A 22,079-nucleotide genomic window follows, 5' to 3' on the forward strand; every position below is an offset into this window, starting at 1 on the left:
TTGCTCGGTCCCAGCTCCTGCCAACCTAGCAGTTCGAAAGCACACCAAAAAGTGCAAGTAGATAAATAGGTACCACTCCGGCGGGAAGGTAAATGGCATTTCCGTGCGCTGCTCTGGTTTCGGTGTTCCATTGCACCAGAAGCAGCTTAGTCATGCTGGCCACATGACCCGGAAAAACTGTCTGCGGACAAACGTTGGCTCCCTCGGCCTATAAAGCAAGATGAGTACAGCAACTCCAGAGTCGTCTGTGACTGGACTTAACGGTCAGGGGTCCCTTTACCTTTTTAAGTGACAACCTTATTTTTATGAATAGTATTGTATTGGTCAGAATATAGGGCACACTCCCCCCCCCAAAAAAAATCTGGGTTGTATAAAACTTAAGTGTGGCCTATAATCATCCTGTTGTAGATAGAGAGGTTGTGATTTAAGAGCTCTTCTGGGTATGTGTGTCTATATTTTTTTTGGGGGGGGGGGCTTATATTTGGACCAGTATAGTAATAATAATTTAGAAAAAGCTTTTAATTTGCAAGGTGATGTACCAACCATACCTTCTTCCTCTTTACAACATCCATACTGACACACTGTTCAGCCATAGAATACCTCTGCAACAGGATGTATGTCTGCTCTGTGTTCCTTGTTGTGTAGGCAGATCTTGCTCTGCTATCATTTATTTATTTAAAGTAAAATAATATTTACCCTGCCCTTTAGCTAAAAAAGGCACCCAGAGCATCTTGGAAAGATCAGTAATAAGGTATCCTCTGTCCTCGGGTTTATGGTTTAAAAAATAAGCTACAAAAGGGAAAACGGTTTGGAATGGAGGAGGAATATAGCAAACCCAGGCACCAATTCTTAATTACAAAGTTTGTATAATGACCTGCTGGGAAGGGAACAGCTTGAGGAGAGGGAAGCCAAAAGTTGCAACCTAATGGAGGAACCTGATGGAGTGGGTTTCTCAGCAGAGCTGATGGTGGAACCAACCTGCTTCCCTTTTCCTCCTCGGCCGTATCCTGATAGGCCTGTTGGCTGAGCAAGGCAGTTGCTGCAGCTGCACATTTTGGAGGCCAGTTGTCCCATTATTAAGTTTGTTATTTATACATTTTGGGGTGGGGTGGCCTTTGGATTTTCTGCCTGGTCCACCCCAAAATTGGGACCCATCTCTGTCCGAAAGACTCCTGCTGGATCAAATTAATGGCTAGGAGCTTTTGTGGTCCCTGGGCAGGAAGAGACTGTCAGGAGCCTCTTAATACCGTGTTTCTCATATTTTAAGACGTCCCTATAAAATAAGCCATGGCACGATTTTCATGCTTTGAAAAAATATAAGACATACCCCGAAAATAAGCCGTAGTGCTACCGTAAGTGCAGTTCTGGAGGGCCTCGACAAAATACCCAGCAGCGCGCTCCGTGTCGAGCCCCGAGCCAGCGGGACCCAGCTGAAGCGCCGACAAAGCCTCAATCGTCCTGTGCTGGGAAACGTTGTGGCTGTGGGGTGGTGGAGGTTACTCTGGCTACCCGGCGCTGCTCCTTTCACCCTCCGCTGTTTGTGGCGTGCAGCAGCAGCAAACTGGAAGGGCCAAGCAGCGCCTCGTGGTCTGCAGAAACGCTCACACAGTGCAGGATTGTTTTCCAATTATCTCGGGACAGTCGCTCCACCTGGAGCCATAACTTGCCTTTCTCTTTTGCCGTGTAGCGCCAGCGATTATTCCCCTCCTCCCTTTCTGCCCGCTCTCTCTCCCCTCCTCCCTTCCTTTCCCCTTGGCACGGGACCCGCTGAAGCGCCGACAAAGCTCCCGGCAGCGCTGCGCAGAGCGCCCCGAGCCGCAGCAGGAGTGGGTGAGGGTAACGGAAGTCGGAAATGGTGTGTCTGCCGCGCGCCTTTCCTCTATGGTCTCTACGGGTGCCGCGGAGGAACATCCTGGTGGAATTGCGCTCGCCCCTGGCTTTGCATGGAGCACTGCCGAGCGGGCGAAGCCTGGGACGCCCCGGGAGGGAGCAGGAGGCGGCGGTGCCTGCGGCGGAAACAGGAACAGGACGGCGGAGAGGCCGAGAGCCACGGTGCTCCTCCTGAGGCTCAGGGCGCTCTGCGCAGCGCTGCCGGGAGCTTTGTCGGCGCTTCAGCGGGTCCCGCTGGCTCGGGGCTCCGTGCGGCGCACGCTGCTGGGCGCTTTGTCGGTGCTTGAGCAGCAGCAGCAACTTACCGGTTAGTAAAAGAAATAAAATAAGACACCCCCCGAAAATAAGCCATAGGCTTATTTTCTTGAGTAAAAATAAATATAAGACATGTCTTAAAATGTGAGAAACACGGTACTTTCCCTCCCCTTTGCTTCCTTTTTAGTTTGGAAGCCTGCAGGCATGAGCCGTTTCTACTTCACCATCTGAACCTGCCCTTACAACTGGGCCAGGCAATTTGGTCTGTCTAGCACAGCCTAGATCAGCTTTCACCAACCTGCAGATCAGCTTTGGAGCTGATGAGGGTTGCAGCACAAAACATCCTCAGGGCACCAGGTTGGTGAAAGTTGATCTGGCAAAACATTGCCTACCTCTCCCTGACATGCTGCTTTTGTATGTGTGTGTGTGTGTGTGTTAGATTACTGGTAGCAGCAACAGTCATAGTATTTAATGGGGAAGCATCTGATGATGTGAGCTCTCACCTGCATCCAATGTAACACTTCTCCCTGACATCCTAGTTCTCTATGTGAGGAGGGCCTATGGAAAGATTCAGACATCTGACCAACACAAAGTCTGAAGTTGTACAACATAGGCAGTAAACCACTCAAATCTATGCACCATTCTGGACACAGACAACACCCCTTTATTTTGGGCTTGGGTCTGTTTGCTCTGACAAGACAGACAGAAGTCCCCTCTGACAGGCTATTGCTCTCTTCCCAGCAGCTTCTTGCATTTCGCTAGCAGTTTCACTGTATCCCTTTTGTCTTGTTTGCAGGAGACGAACCCTCAACTGGGTTTGATTGTTTATTGTTCTTTCCCCCTCCTCCTGCTGTCAGAGTAATGCTAGTCTAATCCGAGGCGCACAATTCAGCTGCTGCTGTGGATTTTTTTTTTTAATGCTCTCCTCCCCACTCCACCAGCATCCAGCTTCCTTGCTTCTTCCTCCAGTCTCCATCATTCCTTGTAGCAGCTCATCTCACAAGCCAGAATCTAGCAGATGTCCCTCTGCTTTATGGGACAGATCCTGCCTCCAAGTACAAGGGACGGGAGTGCTGGGTGAAGGTGGCTGTGAATCAGGTATACTCTCTCTCCAGGTGGTAGCTTGTGGTTATGGGTGCTCTGCCTGTCTTTGTGTCTAAGCTCTCGTTGATTGTTTGATTGCTGTCTGAATATTGCTGAGAATGTGTCTTGGGAGATTGGAAGCGATTCGCGAAGAGAGAAGGGTGAACTAGCTCGATCTGGGGGTAATGCTTCTAAATGGTTGAAGCAAAGTCAAGGAACTGAGGGTGATCAGGGTTTTTGTGCCCCCACTGAAGAATAGATCCACAATCTACATTTAAAGCACATTCAAAGACATTTGGAGTGCATGACTTTTCCCAGAGAAGCCTGGGACCTGTAGTTTCCCCTCATAGAGCTACAGTTCCCAGCACCCTTAAACTACAATTCCTAGGATTCTTTGATAGGGGAGAGCCCTGTACTTTTAATGTGCATTGGATATGCTTTAAGCGTATGGTGTGAATAAGTTGTTCCAGTTGCTGTCAGATGCCTAGCCGGCTGGCCATCACCCAACAGGCCAAGGGAGCAAAAGAAAGAACTAGAGAGGGCAGAGAAAAAGTTTGATCAGGTGTGAGTGAGGAAGTCCTGGCTTGCAGACAGACATGGGGGTGACCTGCATTAGGAAGGGGTTTATATAGAACTCCCACTGGCATCCAGTCAGAATGTAAGGCTGGGAGCCAATCAGGACACGGAAGGTCCTTGTTCCAACAGGGGAAGTTGGAGAACTTCCCATGAAGGATGAATGGCCGAAGTCTCTGTCTCTAGGGATGAGTACCCTGTTTCTCATATTTTAAGACATACCCATAAAATAAGCCATAGCAGGGTTTTTAAGCATTCAAGGAATATAAGCCATACCCCGAAAATAAGACATAGTGATAGGCGCAGCAGCAATGCCGGCCGCGGCAGGAGGAGGAGGAAAAAAATAAGACATCCCTTGAAAATAAGCCATAGTGTGTTTTTTTGAGGAAAAAATAAATATAAGACATGTCTTATAATATGAGAAACACGGTAGAACTCGACTCCCACCTAAGGAGACAGGCACTATTTGTATAGGATAGCAACAAGTTGGTCTCATACATTGGGTGCCTTTGTTTGAACTTAAATTGAAAAATCTGAACTTCTCACCAGCAATTCCCTAAAACATCTGGGTTCCTCTACTTAACTGCTTGCTGTTTGAAATTTTAATGAATTTTCCACTCAGGATTCATTTTCTAAGTCAGGTTTTTGCCCAGCATTAATACATTATTATTCACTCCATCACCTTTTGGCCTGACGGATTAAAAAGAAGGCCTTTGATGTGGATTCTGGGTTATTTCCCACCCGCGTATGACTTTGTATGTGTTGTGCATGGGTTCCAAAATACTTTTGCAGGGAGAGGAGTTGATGATTGGAAGGAAATTATTTGGGCTTCTCTTTCAGAGGTTTGGTTAGTGAGGTCAGGGTGCCGGCTGAACCTGTTTGGGATAGGGGTCATTTTTGCTGTTCCCTAGAGGGTTTAGCATAGTAGACTGCTGCTCTTGCATTGCCCCATCTCTTTTCTGCTTCCCCTCCATTTGGCAGGTGTGGTTGTCAAAGATCCCCCCCCCCCACCGAGTTCGTAAATCAGAAGGGTTTAACATTTTAACATCCCAGGAGTTGCTGGCCTGGAGAAGGCACAGGCCTCCCGCTTTAGATTTTCACCCCTCTCTTTTCCATGTACTTCTGGCACATCTGGAATGCATTTTAACCTCCCAGCTGTTGTACGGTGATAGCTTGATTACACACCACCGGGGAAATGCAGGTTTTGGGTTTTTTTCTATCGTGTATCAAAAGTTTTGCACTGCACACTACGTTTTTTTAGGGAAGTAATCTGGAAGAATTCTTGATTGCCCACAGGGGGCCACCTCACAGTCTGGATAATAATTGCTGCAACTTAAAAAAAAACCACACACATCAAGTTTCTAGTCCTTACTTTGAAAGCTCTTCAACTTTTGCTTTCCCCCTTAGGCCCTTACAATGACTCGTTGCTCTCAAATGAAGGCTGTGTACACATGGAATTCCAAGTGGATTAAATGCAGCCCATGTATGTGTGTGCTTTTTGCTTTGCCTGCACAATGTCATTCTCATTGGAGTGGCAGCCTTTACTCCCTGCCCACATTTAATACGTATTTTCCCAATCTGTAGAATAGATAATGCAGTAAAGGGGGGCAGGAAATCTAAAATGGTGTGTTACCCAAGTGTGGACATACTGAAGCACATTGTGTAGACGGGAAGTGGGGTTTTTATGTGTGTGGTGACCTTTTGCTGAGTATCATCTATGCCAGGCATCCCCAAACTTCGGCCCTCCAGATATTTTGGACTACAATTCCCATCTTCCCCGACCGGTTGTAGGCCAAAACATCTGGAGGGCCGCAGTTTGGGGGTACCTGATCTATGCCCACACTCTCTGCTTCTGTTGGTGAGGCACTGCTTGTTGGACTGCTAGAGAAGCTGGGAGTGACATACTTTTTTTAAAAAAAAATAACTTGCTGTTTTGTGCAAGTCTGGTATATCAGAAAGCTTGTGTTTCAGAAATAAAAATAAACAATTGGGTACGTCATATTTCTGGAAGTCGGCTGTTTACTCCTTGTACCAACTCTGATGGTTGAATGCTTATCATTGAATTATCTTCCTAATGATACCGTACTTTATTGTATTATTCTGAAAAAGACTGGTGTTACGAGTCATTAGACCTAAGAAATAGCAACTTTTCCTAAATGTAGCCACAATTTTGGCTACTAGCATAATTGAACTATGTCAGTAATAGCAACCAACTTGGATGGCTTTAAAAAAAAAACCAAATTCATTGAGGATAAGTCTATCATTGGCTACTAACCCTGATGGTTATGTTGGAGGCAGCAATGTTTCAGTTTCTGGAAACCTCTGGAGAGGAGAGTGCTGTTGCACTCTGGTTATGCTCAGAGGTTTCCCATAGGCATCTGTTTGGCTTCTGTGGTAGTGGAACCCTGGAATAGATAGGCCACTGAACAAGATGGACCACTGACTGGCCTGATGTTCTTAACAAGAATTTTAGGGTTTGAGCTCCTTCCTGACAGTAGTAGCACGTTCCAAAAATGTCCCAAGTTCACATGTATTAGGTGTGTTGTATTCAAGACAATGTCAGCTCAATGTCTCAAATCTCTCTCTCCTTATGTCTCTCCTTATGTCATTTGTCCATTTCAGCAGACTTCCACCAACCACCACGAGAGCAATAAAGAAGCCGCAGAGGTCATTCGGTCGGAAGTGAAAGGCAAGAAGTCTTCAAGCCATGGCACAAGCCACAAGGCCAAGAAGTCAGGAAGTGGGAAAAGCTCGACGGGTTTTGGCACATCCTCTTCCAGTGGGACATTTCCACCTGCAGGTGAAGCATGGGAAGGAACTGGGATCCAGTAGGATCAGCCATGACAGTGGACTTCAGTCCATTATTATCAATGAGTCTGTTATGAATAGAACTTAGTTGAATGCAATCCGATGGTAACTAGCTGTATGAATGTGAGTGCATGCAATTAGACATGCTGTCTTCTTTTCAAAGGGACCGAGGTGGCGCTGTGGGTTAAACCACAGAGTCTAGGGCTTGCTGAGCAGAAGGTCGGCGGTTTGAATTCCTGCAACGGGGTGAGCTCCCGTTGCTCGATCCCAGCTCCTGCCCACCTAGCAGTTCGAAAGCACATCAAAGTGCAAGTAGATAAATAGGGACTGCGGGAAGGTAAATGGCGTTTCCGTGTGCTGCTCTGGTTTGCCAGAAGCAGCTTTGTCATGCTGGCCACATGACCCGGAAGCTGTCTGCGGACAAACGCCGGCTCCCTCGGCCTATAGAGCGAGATGAGCGGCGCAACCCCAGAGTCGGACACGACTGGACCTGATGGTCAGGGGGCCCTTTACCCTTTACCTTTAAGTCTTCTTTTCAGTTGATGCATGTGTGTGAGAGAGAGAGGGGTGGTCCCCAGATGTTTTTTGGACTGCAAGTGCCATCAGCCCCCAGCCCACACCGCCAGTGGTCAGGGATGATAGGAATTGTAGCCCAACACCATCCAGAAAGAACCACGTCCACCTGGTGGGTTTTGCCTTTTCAATTGCAGTCTTCATCAACCATCCAGCAAGTGAGAAGAGCATCTAGTTTTCTCCCCAACTGTGAGTGGTGAGGCTTTCTCCAGCGGTGCCTTCTGCACCTTTAGGCATTTTGCAAGCAAACAAATGAACACGTAGACTTAGATCTGTGACAGCTATAGCTATGATGCCTCATCTCTGCCTACTTAAGGTTTCAAGATTTCCCTTGATCCCCTTCCAGGTACCTCATGCAGCTCCTTGCCCTTCTCCCAGGACTTTGTAACCTTCCCAAAGTTGGAGCAGCAGCAGCAGCAGCCAGAGGAAGAGAAATACCGCAAGCCTGTCTCTTCCTCCTCGTCTTCCGCTCATTGCTCCCCATTGTACGAAGGGCAGAAAAACGACGTCTTTGAGCAGAAGGTGATCTTCTCGGGTTTCGGCTCCATCATGCGCTTCTCCACTTCGGCCGTCAGCCAGCAGAGGGGGCAGGACGCTTCCCCCGTGGACTACAAGGTCTCCAACTCTATTGGGGGCACCTCTGGCGGGAGTGGCGGCAGCAGTGGCAGCAGCCACAAACGGGTGCCGTCCCTCAACGTTGAGGAAGGAGAAGTCCTGAAGGAAAAAAAGCACAAGGCCAGCAAGAAAAGCAAGCATGGGCCAGGGAGGCCCAAAGGGAGCAAGAACAAGGAAGTCCTGGGCGCCCAGCTGGTTGGGTCCACGGCTACGTCTTCTTCGCCCTTCTCCGGGGGGTCCCTGGTCAGCTCCAGCATCGGAGGGTCCTCTAGGTCTTTCAGTCATGCGGCTGCCCTTCCGAGCCTCAGTATGGAATCTCCGCTTCTGGGATCAGGTAGGTACCACAGCCTCTAGGCAGGATGCTACATATCCTATTGGTTTTGGCTTCTGGTGCAGGGTTCTGAGGCTCTCAGCTTGAAAAAGCAAAACAAAAGAGTGAAGGCAGGTATTTACATCTATCTATCTAGAGAAATAGGGATGCGGGTGGCGCTGTGGGTTAAACCACAGAGCCTAGGGCTTGCCAATCAGAAGGTCGGTGGTTCGAGTCCCTGTGTCCAGGATGAGCTCCTGTTGCTCTGTCCCAGCTCCTGCCAACCCAGCAGTTTGAAAGCACGTCAAGTGCAAGTAGATTAATAGGTACTGCTCCGGCGGGATGTTAAACGACATTTCCGTATGCTGCTCTGGTTTGGCAGAAGCGGCTTAGTCACGCTGGCCACATGACCCGGAACCTGTATGCCGGCTCCCTCGGCCAATAAAGCGAGATGAGCGCTGTAACCCCAGAGTCGTCTGCGACTGGACCTAATGGTCAGGGGTTCCTTTACATTTTCCTTTATCTAGAGAAATATTGAGTGGTCGCAGTGGGTTCTTTACCCACAGGGCGAACCTGACCTTGCAACTCTGTAAAATGCAAACAAACACACAAGCAAGTTGAACACCCTCAGTCTCGCCTCTGCCATCATGTGTCAGATGAGCTGTCTGCTTTTATAGGCAAATCTCTCTCTCTCTCTCTCTCTCTCTCTCTCTCTCTCTCTCTCTCTCTCTCTGTGTGTGTGTGTGTGTGTGTAGGTGTTTGTTTGTTTGTGCGTGTCGGAGATGACATGCATGCTAGCCAGTAGGCTGTCGTCGCAGTCCAAATATAAACCATGCCAGAGAAACTGTGATAAAAAGTTGCAGAACTTCTCATTCCCCCATCGCCATCGGTGTTCACTGCAGCGCTGGGAAAATGTGTGTGTGTTTTGAGGGTAGCAAAGGTGCTATCAACCCTAAGTTTCCAGTCGCCATCCAAGTCCTTAGTAGCTGTGAGGATAAGGTTTGCAATGTGGATAGTAATACTGAGAGAACAGGATACTAGACTAGATTGACCTTTGGTATAATCCAGAAGGGCTCTCCTTACCTTGCGATATCTCAGGCTTTAAAGCAGTGTTTCCCAAACTTGGGTCTCCAGCTGTTTTGGGACTACAACTCCCATCATCCCTAGCTGGCAGGACCAGTGGTCAGGGATGATGGGAATTATAGTCCGAAAACAGCTGGAGACCCAGGTTTGGGAAACACTGCTTTAAAAGACACATTCACGAAATCTCAGAGCCGCTTCCTGCGCTGTTGGTGGCAAGGCACTCGTGATGTGTGTCAGTGTGATTTCTTCTGCAAGTGCAGCAAGCCAGCAAACCACAGCGCATCTCAACTTCCTGAGCCAGGTGCTTGCAGCAGAAAAGATGTTTGCACTGCTAGTCTCAAAAGCCAGAAGGGTGCTGAACCACAAGCAGGACTTCCAGGAGCTAGGAGGGTGGTCCTTCTGAGCTCTGTGCTGTTCCTTGAACCCTCTTCTCAGTTAACAGAAACAGAACCTGTTTTGCAGCACTTGTGCAATGGTGGAAATGTATATAGAAACATGGCCTAGAGTTGGGTATGTCCTTGTATAATGAGGGGTTTGTTTTTCTTTGCCCCAGAGAATATGTTTGTTCTTCCCAAAGTCCTTCAGTGTTACTCCAGTTGTGCTTTCAGGCAGTAGCTGTGCTGGTTGTTGCTCACTTGTATTGCAGACTCTTTGTACCTAGGCCTATTCATCATGTCAGCCTTGGCCTCTTCCTTTATTCCAGGTGTGGAGAAGACTTGGCCTTCTGGATATTGCTGAACTACAACTACAAATCAGCAAGTGTGGCCAATGGCCAGGAATGATAGAATAGTAGTTCAGCAACATCTGGGGGAGGCAAAGGTTCCCCATACTTGTGACGGTGGTTGTTGTTTTTTAACACTTTCCCCTGTGCTGTGAAACCCACAAAAAGCCCCCCCCCCCAAGCTGCTGCTTGACATGGAAGGGAGGCTGTCATTGGCACCAGTGGCAGCATCTTTCCCATGCCAAATAGCAGCTGGGGAGGGTGATTTTTTTGTAGCAACCGTGTAGGTTAGTGAAAAATAAAACAGGGCTCTAACACCTTTAATAGTTATCAGTGGAGACTGAACCACCAGGGCAAATAGGGCACAGCCCCACCTGCCTCAGCCAGCTCCCATCTGCCTGTGTTCTTATTTGCATCCACTGGGGGGGGCATTTCCTGCTCCATAGTATTGTAGCAAGGAGGGAGATTGGAGCAAAACTCTTAATTCATTGGCTCTGCCTGCCATTGACTCTGGCGCCACCTACTGCTGGCCTCCTTCCCTCCCACTCTTAGCGGTTGGGCACAGGGAATTTCAGCAGATGTTGTTCGGCATGCATTCTGCAGCTGCTGAAATTCTCTCTTCTAAGCAATTATTAAAGGTACAGAAGCCTTGGCCTCACTTGCCCATGGTCACTCTACAGCAGGCATCCCCAAACTTCGGCCCTCCAGATGTTTTGGACTACATTTCCCATCTCCCTCGACCACTGGTCCTGTTAGCTAGGGATCGTCATTGGGGGTGCCTGCTCTAGGGTGACCTTTCTCAGCTTTGGTGCCATTGGACTACAACTCCCAATATCCCTGACCGCTGGTCCTGCTAGCTAGGGACAATTGAGAAAGGCTGCTCTAGGGCCACGGACTTACTTTTCTCCATGTCCCTATCCCGATTCTACAGCCTCCCCACCCTGTGATGAACGCTGCACACAAACTAGGGCTAACCCACATGACTCTGGTGCCCACATCCCAAGCCACATCCTTGTGGCAGAGCTGCCCGCCTTCCAAGCATCCCGGCATTGCGGCGGAGTGGAATCACAGCACCTGCACTTCATTTCCCTGCCAAGTAGCGATCCCATTACACGCTGAAGGACGTTCCCAAAAGTGCTTCATCAACACACCCATTGTGTGTGTGTTTGAGACTGCCGGGAAGCGAGGCACTGTAAAAAAAAAACCTTTAAAAACCCCGCCAGCAACACCTTCCTGGCACTGACACTGCTGGCAAAGAAGGGGCAGCATCAGCAAAAAAGGGTTAAAGGGGAAGGAAGTGGGAGGCCTGGCCTGGGCACAGATGGTTTGGCATGCTCTCATCTCTGTGCGGGCTTGCTATTCAGGTCACATTGACATAGGAGGCGTAGCTGAGCTCTGTGTCATTCCCTGTTGACGGCCTTTTGCTCTCATTGCTTTGGGGCAGGGAAGGGGCCGGCAGAGAGGAATAGAAAGAGAAACCAGGATGCAATTATTTCTCAGGGAGGAGCTGCTGCAAGCCACACACACCTCCCTATAATCGTAACCTCAGGCCATAAGGATTTCCCCCCCTGTTTCCCTCGCTCCCTTGAGTTCAAAGGAAACAGCCTTTTCGTGTGGGTCTGCCTGTCAACCCGTAATCCAGGCCTACTAAGGGTGAATTCCCCCCCACATACACACCTTAAGCAGAGTGCAGGAGTCGCAGCCAGCACCAGCTCCCTGATGGATGAACTTGTTGCGATAGGCGTGTTTGCAAACGTGCTTTTTGTTGTTGTTGTTGTCGTTGTGTTCACACAGTACATTTTTGGTGGCCAACAGAGATGTTGCAAGTGTGCACTTAGCAGGTGTGAGTGTCTAAAACAGAGCTTTCCGAACTTTTCATGTTGGTGGCACACTTTTTAGACACGCATCGTCTTACAACATAGTAATTCAGTTTTACTAGCAAACCGGAGGTTAAACTAACCCCTTACCAGCCCCGGGAGGAACGTTCACATGACACACCTACACAACACACTAACATATTGTGACACACTGTTTGGAAAGCTCTGGTCTAAAGAGTGTCCCTTAGAGTGCTGGTGGCATCATCTTAAATACCTACCCATTTGCTACAGGTACCTACCCATTTGCTAAATTTCTTTCTCTCCCATTCTCTCTCTCATCCCCTCCCAGTCTCCATTTTATGCTTCTTGTGCTGGTTGCTTACCTAGGCAAGAGCCATCCAGGTGGGTGGAATGTAAATGTAGTTTTCTCATCTGCCTATATGGAATCAAGAAGTAGGTGTGTTCTCTTCTCAGTTCAACAAGGTGGCTGGGCTGTGGCGGGCTGGATCTAATAGCTAGAACAATATTAAATCTGCAAATATTGAAGGCAAGAGGGTTTGGTAGGCAATAAGCGGAAAGAGAAGGTTCCTAAGGGTTTCCTAGATTTTGCCCTCCCACCCAAGGCTATTGCTACAGGTTGCTTCAGCCTCATGTGGCTCAAAGTTGTGAGGGACATGCTGCAAGGATATTCCTAGGTGGAATGTGCTAACACTTGGGAGATCCCTGAAGCATGCACCAATGTCAAACATGTTTTTAGCATGGACAATACAGGGACATGGTGCATAAAAGTGGCCATCACAGGAGACCCTGGGATCATACCTCATTCTTTGAGTGAAATTAAATCAGTTGGATTAATGCTATTGTGCATGTGTAATTTATTACTAAGGAACTAGGAGAGGGGCAGGTCAAATTTAGAACTCTTCAAGCAAGTGACTATGAAGCCTCAAGGATTGCAGACATGATACTAACTATAGTTTAGGGATTGTAAATGGGCACATAGATTCCTCCTTTCCCTTGATCTGTGTTCTCAAGCGCATGCTACAGTTAACAACTTTAGTTAAAATTAAGCTGGCAAAACTTAATTTTAAAAAGCACTTAAAAGCTGTCAGCATCTGAATAACATTTTTGGTAATGCTTCCAAGTATAACAGTTTTTGCCTGTGTCCCATTAATTATCAGAGCTCACCTTTTGTCCAGACTTCTGTATTACAATAATAGTACAACTTAAATAGTTTTTAATAGAGTTTTTGAATATTCGGGTTTTCCAACACATCACATACACCATCTTGTAGTCCTTACAGCAGCCCTGTAAAGTAGGCCAGGATGCAGCCCAATAGTTCAAAGTGTGCTTTGGCTGTACATTGTTGGGTTGAATGATGTGCATGCCAAGCTCCTGGTTTACAAAAAGAATAATAGAAGTGTAGAGTTAGATGGGACCATGAGGATCATCTAGTCCAACCCTCTGCAATGCAGAATTTTTTTTGCCCAACATGGGGCTTGAACCCACAACCTAGAAATTAAGAATCTCATACTCTACCAACTGAGCTATCCGGGGGGCACCAGGGCTGAAACTATCATGCAATGTAATCCTATGTGTATTTACTCAGAAATAAGTCCCACTGTGTTCTGTGGGGCTTACACCTGGTAAGTACTGGTATGTTTCGGATTGTAGCCTGCATCTCAAGGCACAAGATCTGAGAAGCCAGTCCCTGACTCTACCCCAGGAACTCACTAAAAAAAAAAGAAAAAGCAAAATTTATAGACTGGCTGCTGGGTTGGGAGGGTGTGAAATTGACTAAGAATTACCCCTCATTTTTACTTGAGGCTACTCAGTTTCAGCTTCCCACCCAACCTGCAAGGAAGTCCCCTTTTTGCAGACTGAGCTAGTATTACAGTGAAGATTTATGTATGGGGTTGGGTGAGGAGGAAAACAGAGCTTGCAGTGAATTCTTCAGCCGCAGTGTGAGCCTGGCTTTCTCTCAGCACCACAACTGAATTGGCAGGCATGCATAGCAGTGAATCAGCTCTAGGCTAGGTTGTCATTTATGGCTCTCTGGCCATGGTTCATGCAGAATGTAGTTCTTTTTCTGAAGAAGAAGAGGAAGAAGAGGAAGAAGAGGAAGAAGAGGAAGAGGAAGAGGAAGAAGAAGAAGAAGAAGAAGAAGAAGAAGAAGAAGAAGAAGAAGAAGAAGAAGAAGAAGAAGAAGAACCCCCACCACTACAGAAATGTTCTCCACTGTTTTGTTTTTGTTTTTAAAGGGTAATGGTGGTGGCATTATAGAATCCTAGAATTTCCATTTACAAGAAAGGAGATTCTGACTAAACATCAGGAAGAACATTCTGACAGCAAGAGCTGTTTGACAGTGGAGTGGTCCTCCTCAGGAGGTTGTGAACTCTACTCCTTGGAGATTTTTAAGCAGAGGTTGGATGGCCATCTGTCATGGGCGCTTTAGTTGAGATTCCTGCATTGCAAGGGGGTTGGGCTAGATGACCCTTGGGGTACCTTCCAACTCTACAATTCTATAAATCTGTTCCAATGTCAAACAGCTCTTATAATATTATTTTTAGTCAACTGTTAGAAAATTCTTCCTGGTTTATGCAAAACTGCTCTGGGGACGGAGGAAAGGCTGTTGGTGATGCCAGAGGAGGTCAGTCATGCTGTATACAGCATCCTTCTGGGAACTGTTTTGTTCTGAGATTGATTCTGGAGAGAAATCGTTCCATTTGGGTTAGATGCAATGAGGGCATTTCCAGATCAGTCCCATTGCTCTACAAACCTTACACCTGTCTTTGCCCTTAAAGTCACCAAACGAACTGGGCATTGAAGGCAGAAATTGTATAATTAAGTCATCAGTAATCTCATGAATACTGCCCAGAGGGTTTCTGTCTATTCCGGAAAGCAAAAACAATGTCCAGAATCAAAACATTGCGCTTTATTGCCTGAGAGAATGCCTTATCTGGATCCCACACACCAGGCAAGTAACAGAGGTGCATTTGTTGTGCTCTGTGCTATGCTGTGCACTGGAACAACCCTCAGCCACAGTTGGCCCAGTTCTCTAAAATGGGAACAATACTGGCGTGCCCTAAAGGGATTGTTTTTGGAGGATGCAGAAGGAAAGGAAAGGATGTCAAACCATCCTGAGAGAGAGGAGCAGAGGCAACGTGGGAATTTGAAACAAGCAGCTATAGACATCCTTTTCCTTGGTGCCTGGCCATCTCTTTTCAAGTCTTGCTTTCATTTTTTTCCTGCAGGGATCTATACAAGTAACAAAGATCCGATTTCGCACGGAGGCGGGGTGCTCCGGACAGTGTGTAGCACTCCTCTTTCTTCCAGCCTCCTGGCTCATCAAGGCACTTCGTCGCTTCCCCAGCTCACCCGCTCTCCCTTTGCTAGTGCCATCCCAACTTCTTCTTCCGTCTCCACAACCCAGGTAAGCACTTCAAGCATCAGTGCTCTAAGTTATTTCTGTGCACTGAGGAGGGGTTAAGTTCCCAGTGCTTTGCGCCATCCACTCTGGCATGGGGCACATGGGACAACTGTGCTGGCTGGGGCTGATGGGAGTTGTGGTCAAAAAAACACTGAAGAGCACCAGGCTGGGGAAGATATATGTGTGTAAAAGGGTAAAGAAGTTAAAAGGCATCAAACAAACAGAAACAGCCTACGGCTTGACTGAGCTCTGTGGAGCGTGATTTGTAAAATGTGAAACAAACACTTCTCAGGGTATGGGTAACTCCCAAGTCCTCATTGTTCAGGCACGCTGCTCCTGCTGCTTGCCGATTTTGCTGCTTTATAGTGGACCAGCTTGTAATATGCAATACAGAAAACCTGCTGGCGAATAGCAATATTCAGTGGTTGGGTGCACTTTACCATGCTAGGCTGCATGAGAAATGTCAAGGGTGCCGTTCTTCTTGGTCTGCAGCCCTCACGGTAAATGTAGGCGCTCATTTTTTTATTTGCAACTTGTACATTCATTAACTGGACTCTGAAACCACTGCCATCTCCTGAGTAAAAACAAAAAAAAAATATGAGAATGCTATTATTCTTTGATGTTGGAGAACTGAAGCAGCAATCCAGAAAGCCCTCTCACAATTCCATCCTGATGATGATTCAGCAGCCAAAGCCAGAGCTCTCCCCATTATTCTAGGCTCTGGCTAATTTACATGCCTCCAGGTACCCCACCACCACCACCAATTTCACCTGCGTATCCTGCAGAAATAAAATGGTTTTATTTTAATGAAATGTCCCTTCAGCCACATGAGAATGAAATGCTTTGGAGCTTCTTTTTAAGACAGAGGCCCAGACGTCATCTGTCTGCTGCCTGTCTCTTCCGCTCATCCATTCAGTACCAGCCTAAGCTCTGATCAGAAGTTTGGAAAAGATGACTCTTAAAATGTAATGCCTGTTTTTCTTTCCCCTTCTTCCTTTGTTGTCCGTACTTCCGCAGGTGTTCTCACTGGCGGGATCTACGTTCAGTCTCCCTTCCTCACATATTTTTGGAAGCCCCCTTACTTCTGGGCTGTCAGTCAATCCTCTGCTGAACCAATCTGAAAGCAACCGGACAGGTACACAAACTGGAAAGTTTGAAATGATCTGATTATAGAATGTCCTTCTGAAAGTCAAGGCTGCTCTTGTCTACAAGGTCATCCCCTTCCCTTCTTCCCTCTGCTGCTTAGTTCCAAAGTCTTTAGAGCTGATGAGGTTTCCACACACGAGGGAAAGTGTGATGGGTAAGCTGGGGGCGGGAAGCTTCACATTTACTCCTTAAAAAAGAAAATGAAAAATGAAAACATGCCATTTACAAAGATCAAGCTGTTTGGTGTATACATACAGCAGGCAAGCTTCAGAAATATGACCTGGAACCCTTGGGAAAATACGTGCGCATGTGCAGTGAAAGAGAGAGACCATGTTATGGAGACACAGTGACTGCACTAGCCTGCCATCTGGTGGCATGTAGGAGTAACACCATTCCTTGAGACAGGAAGTGGTTATGTTGTTATGGCTGCACTGAGCATTTTCAGTTTTAACAGGAAGGTTTAAGAGGCTTTGTTTTGAATCCACAGGTGTAAGACCGCGTATGTTAACTGTGTAACTATTGAGTGTAGGAGAGTTGTGGGTGTGCAGAAATAAATGGGAGCTGTGTTTTGAGAAACTCCAACTTGAGGAGAACTTAGACTTATAAGATCTGTTATTATAATAAATAATATCAGGGTTGAATTCACTTGGGTAAAATTGTGTTAATGTAGCAAATTACCCAGAGATTTTGCAGGCTGATCTAGATACAACGATAGACCTGCTTCTATAAACCATGGTCTTCCCTTTTAAAACTGGTGGCCTTTTTTAAAAGAGCAAAACAGAGGCATAGCGAGAGCTAAACTTCAATCCCTACTTGAAGCTTACTTCCCTAGAATATGCCCCCCCCCCCAGATGCCCTCTTTGATATTGGATGTGGAGTGTCCTTGGAGAAAGGGCAAAAGGGAAGAGTTTTTAGGCCTTTAAGCAGCAGGTTTTAGTACAGAATCTGGGTTTGAACAAACAGTAGTGCTGCAACATGTCTGGTCAGGTCTTCTGCCATATCAAGCGTTTAGGGTAGTGTTGGGGAGGTTGTCTGTAAATAATTTTTTTAAGCCACTGTATATATTTCCACTTCCAGAAGCAGATTTGGAAGACTGTAATTTTGTCTGCCGAGGGTCATCACCACAAGAAAGTCTTTCTTCCATGTAAGTTTATTTGCCTGAAATGCTGCAGGGCGGGGGGGGGGGAGAAGGGAACAGTGCACTGCTTAACTAGCAAGGGTAAGATGATGATGATGATGATGATGATGATGATGATGATGATATCCAGAGATAGGTTTGCACCACACAACAGACTAAAGGGAAGACAAAACCAATGGGGGCATGACAGGGTAACTAACATGTTTCCTTTCTCAAATCCTCATTGCATGTGGAGAGAGTAGCTTTTCTGCAAAGATACCCTTGAATATGCAGTACCTGGTGAAATTTCAAGTGCAGTGAATTGGCAGGGCAGGGGGTGTTGAAAAGGTCTCTCCCTGTGGCTGGTGATGCCAAATAAGCAATAACATGGAATCTTCATAATACATGCCGAATTGAACTTTTTAAATATCTCACAGCCTTCCTTCCAGCTGATGTGGAGTTCTGAACATGAAACAAATGGACTTAATAGCTTGTTTTAGGAGGTGTGCTGACTGTCCTTCCCCTTCTGACGACACTTTTCCCACCACCCTGTTCCCTCTGCAGGTCCCCCATCAGCAGCCTCCCCACTCTCTTTGACCAGACAGTATCAACGAGCAGCGGGCAGCTGGAAAACGTTCCCCAGGCTACGCCAAACATTGAGCAGCTCCTGGAGAAACAGGGCAATGGAGAAGCCGGTGTTAACAGTGAGTCGCAGGAGACCTCATGGAACTGGTTGCCTTTGCTCAGGGGCTAAGGATGGGGGCAAACCTCACTCATGTATACTTCTCCCATCAGGCTATCTCCATGCTGCAGAAAACTTCCCCTGCTAAGGCTTGCTTGGGGTGGGGAGGTGGCATTCTGATGCCATATGTCGACAAGCAAAGCACATGCGCAAAGAAGAGGTTCCTCTCTTTAAAAAATAGAACAAATGAACCACTTGTCCCAAACTGTTGGTTCGTGCAAATGTTGGAAGATCGGACCTCACACCTCTCAGACCTTTTGACCTCGTTCCTGACCATCATGGAGTGTAGGGCCCCAGGTTGCAGGTGTGTTATGATGGTTAGAGCAGTGGATTCAAACCATGGAGACCTGTGTTCCAATGTGTCCCCCATGCCAATAATGTTTTATGACCTTGGGCCATTTACTTATTTCTCAGCCTACTTCATGGGGTTGTTGCAAAGGGGGAAAGGGGCGGTCCTATGTGTGCTACCCAGCACTTCTTCAAAGAAGGGTGGGGTGAAAACATAATAGGCAAATGAATGAGGGCTCCTTTCTGTGCAAATCAGATGGCAGAGAATTATGGGCAGCCTGATGGCTTCATTGATTGTGCGCCTCACTTTACTGCCTCCTCCCTTTCATGTATGCTCTAACTGTGTCACTGTTGTTCCCTCCCCACCCCTCTCCACTCCCGCCCCTTCTTTGTTGTCTCTCCTCCCCCCGGCCCCCTTCCCAATCACGTTTTCTGCAGTTGTAGAAATGCTCAAGGCCCTTCATTCGCTGCAGAAAGAGAACCAGCGCCTCCAGGAACAGATCATGACTTTAGCGGCTAAGAAGGAGCGCCTGCAACTTCTCAATGTCCAGCTCTCTGTCCCCTTCCCAGTGGTCACCACCAGCAATGGCCCTGCAGGCCAGGCCCAGTACATCCTGGCCGCCAATGGTATGGAGATGAACTCTCCCCTAAGCCCTGCATGGCTGCTTCTTAATTCCTGACAAGGACTTTTTCCAGTCATGGCATCCCATTTATGGGATACTGTCCTTTTATGTCCCTCAACTTCCTTTTCATTAATCTTAACTAAGAGGGTTTTCAGCTCCTCCTCTACAAAACAAAACTTTATGGTTTCACCTTGGCCTTTTTTGGCTCCTCAGCCACTTTGCAGACAAGGAGAGTCAGAAATCAGCATATGGAATTATATATGGTGGTTTCTGCACATGCTGAAGAGGGAAGTGAGAGGCAGATGAGGCTTCTCAACCTGGGCAGGTAGCCCATCTAGGAGAAGGAAAACTCTGATCCTAAGCCACCTCTGCCTTGCAAGTTATCTTTGAGAGAAGAAAAGGCTAAGGAGTAAACCCTACACAAATCTGTGGTGAAATCCCTAAGATGGTTGGATGGTGCCTTCTGGCAACTCTTGCAGCCAAGCTGGTGCCAAATGTATTGCTCTGCTGTCCTTTGGACCACATCAGTTAGGCCAAGACGAGAGTCTTGTCCGGACAGCCCAGGACCTCCATACACACTTCCCAGGCTTGTACCTGGTCACTTTGGTGCAGCTAATGCAGCACCTTGACTTCATCCCTGGAGGCGCACTCCATTGTATCTTGAGACAGTCAGATGCCAACAACATATATATCTCAAAAGAAAGAGGCACAGACCCAAGACATTCAGTGTGATCCAGAAGCTCTTAGCCATCACCTTGGATAGGGTGGGCTAAGCTGGGCTAAGTCGGAGATACAAAGTGCTCTGCAGCTGTGGAGATGTCCTCTGGAGAGGCTTTCTGATTTTCTCTTTTTCCCTCTAGCATGCAACAGCGACTCATTGAGTATCAGCAAGAGCCCTCCTTGCAAGAACAGCTTTGGCATCGAAAACTCACTCTCCACTTCCTCTGAGGTACGGAGCATCTCTTTCCGTTCTCCCCGCTGTTGCTTATTGGAACTTTCACCCCCAGCCGGAAGCGGCTCCTCCATGGCAGATTTGGAGTGCCATGGAGCATGGCCGAGTGGCAGGCAGACCAGCCAATGGGGAATATCTCCTGCAGCACCAGCTGCCATGAAATCAGTGGGAGCTGTGTGAGTGTGGCAGCACCTTTGCGTGGCTTCCATTCATTTCAGCAGGGGCTGGCACAGAGACCTCCCACAAGGGTTACATCAAAATGCAATCCCTGTTGCCAGCAGTTTGGACCTGGCGGATGCCTTTTCCTTTGGTGGGATGTGCTGGATTCAGTCACAGGCAGCCCTGGATAGGATCCCTTGCACACCAGAATGATTCTCCCTCCTTTCTCCTCCCTCCTCGCAGGATCCACACTCCGGCTGCCCCAGCAGAAGCAGCTCCTCCCTCTCCTTCCACAGCACGCCTCCCCCGCTGCCCTTGCTGCAGCAGAGCCCTGCCTCCCTCCCAATGACGACTGGGGTGCAACAGCCGCCGCCAGTGAATGGCTTGGCCAGGGCAATGGGAACTGTCCATGGGGGAGGCGCCCCTGCCAATCACAGCCTGGTGGACGGTCTGCTCGGGAGCCTGGCAGGAGGGCAGCAGGTACCCATCAACGGCATCCTGGGAGGTCTGAATGGAGCAGTGGCCACCCAGGCCCAGAATCCCCTCTTGGTGCAAAGCAGTGGGCCCCCAAACCTGCAGCTCTCCAGCAGCCAAAGCAGGTAAGGCTCAGGAAGGAGGGGAGAAGAGGGAGGGAGGAACAGATGGAGGCGGGTTTGCAGTGCCAAAAGGGGCTCTACTTGGCCAGAGTTCTGCCACAAATTCCAGTTTAAATAAAGAAAAGCATTTTATTGGTGAAAGCTTCAGGGGAGGTGGCTGTCCCCACCTACTCTGCCAGGCTCCCAGGCCTTTGGCTTTCACCCACACCTGCTGTTCCTGGTTGGCCTCACACATTTAATCACATGTGGTGTGTTTTGCAAGCTTTGTTCATACCCCTGAACTATATCATCCAGGCAAGGCACAAAACGATGGGAAGGCATCAGTGATGGAAGCAGGAGATGCAGAGGTGTGCACTCACCTTAAAGCAGGATGGAGAACATCAGGCCCAGGGCCAAATGCAGCCCTCCAGGCCTCTCTATCTGGCCCTCAGAACTCTCCTCAAGCCACACCCCCTCACTGATCCTGCTTCACACATAGAGTGCTTTTGCCTGGCTGGGATGTCTCCTTGAACTCTGGTCTGGATGGAGGATAGAGAGGGGTGGGGTGTGGGGTGTATGAACTTGCCTACTGTACAAACGTAAAGCATAAGCCTGTTGCCCCACCTACTTCTGACCCTGACCCTGACCTTGCCCACTATTGCCATGTGGCCCTTGGAAGGTTGCCCAACAGGGAATGTGTGAAAAACATTCCTCCTGCCTTGAAGTGTAGTCCAACCTGCAGTTTGGAAAGATCCAAACTAGGGCTACATGCACCTTGCAGTTCTGTGACTGCAGGAATGGTACCTGGGTGCAAGTAAAAGGGAAGAGAGTTTCTAACCTTTAAGGCATATAAGTGACCAAAGGTGGGGGAAGGAGACAGAATAAGGGAAGCATGACAGCAGGTGAGCAATACTCATGCCTTCTCTGGTCCACCAGTTTGTCTGCATCAACAAGGCCTGGTCTCTTGCCATAAGGCAGTGGGGAAATGAGCGCTCTCCTGGGTCAGACCAAAGGCCTAGCTAGTCCTGCATCCTGTTCTTACAGTGATCAACCAGGTGCCCAAATGGGAAGCGTCCGAGGGCAGTGCAGTGAGGTTGTATAAGAGCCACGTCGCACGTTGCCCTCCTATACATGAGGTTAGGTGAGAGAGCATGCCTGGCATGCCTCCTAACGCAGCCAATTTTCAGTGCCATTGGAAGGTGGCAGAGTGGGACGCAGGCAAATCTGACCCAGGTGACACAGTGAACCATTAAGTTCTTCTCAAGCCCTCTTTGACCCAAACAGCACTCCTCTTGCCTCAGCTCTTGTTTGTTTTGGGGAGG

General features: G+C 48.1%; 1 protein-coding gene across 5 annotated transcripts in view; it reads left to right on the top strand.

Annotated features, from left to right (window-relative positions):
• The window catches only part of MLLT6 (MLLT6, PHD finger containing), a 99,773-nt gene that overhangs the window by 71,216 nt on the left and 6,478 nt on the right, over positions 1-22,079 (top strand). For 3 of the 5 annotated variants that reach the window (XM_060281452.1, XM_035134401.2, XM_035134402.2), the window contains 9 exons: positions 6,424-6,601; positions 7,529-8,131; positions 14,980-15,158; positions 16,173-16,290; positions 17,379-17,445; positions 17,983-18,122; positions 18,887-19,075; positions 19,932-20,020; positions 20,426-20,781. In XM_060281452.1, coding sequence (XP_060137435.1) covers positions 6,424-6,601; positions 7,529-8,131; positions 14,980-15,158; positions 16,173-16,290; positions 17,379-17,445; positions 17,983-18,122; positions 18,887-19,075; positions 19,932-20,020; positions 20,426-20,781 — 1,919 coding nt within the window. The remainder of the gene's footprint in view (positions 1-6,423; positions 6,602-7,528; positions 8,132-14,979; positions 15,159-16,172; positions 16,291-17,378; positions 17,446-17,982; positions 18,123-18,886; positions 19,076-19,931; positions 20,021-20,425; positions 20,782-22,079) is intronic. The other 2 variants (XM_035134403.2, XM_035134404.2) reach the window with 2 other exon arrangements.

Source organism: Zootoca vivipara, chromosome 13 (assembly GCF_963506605.1).
Source record: "Zootoca vivipara chromosome 13, rZooViv1.1, whole genome shotgun sequence".
Lineage (NCBI taxonomy): Eukaryota > Metazoa > Chordata > Lepidosauria > Squamata > Lacertidae > Zootoca > Zootoca vivipara.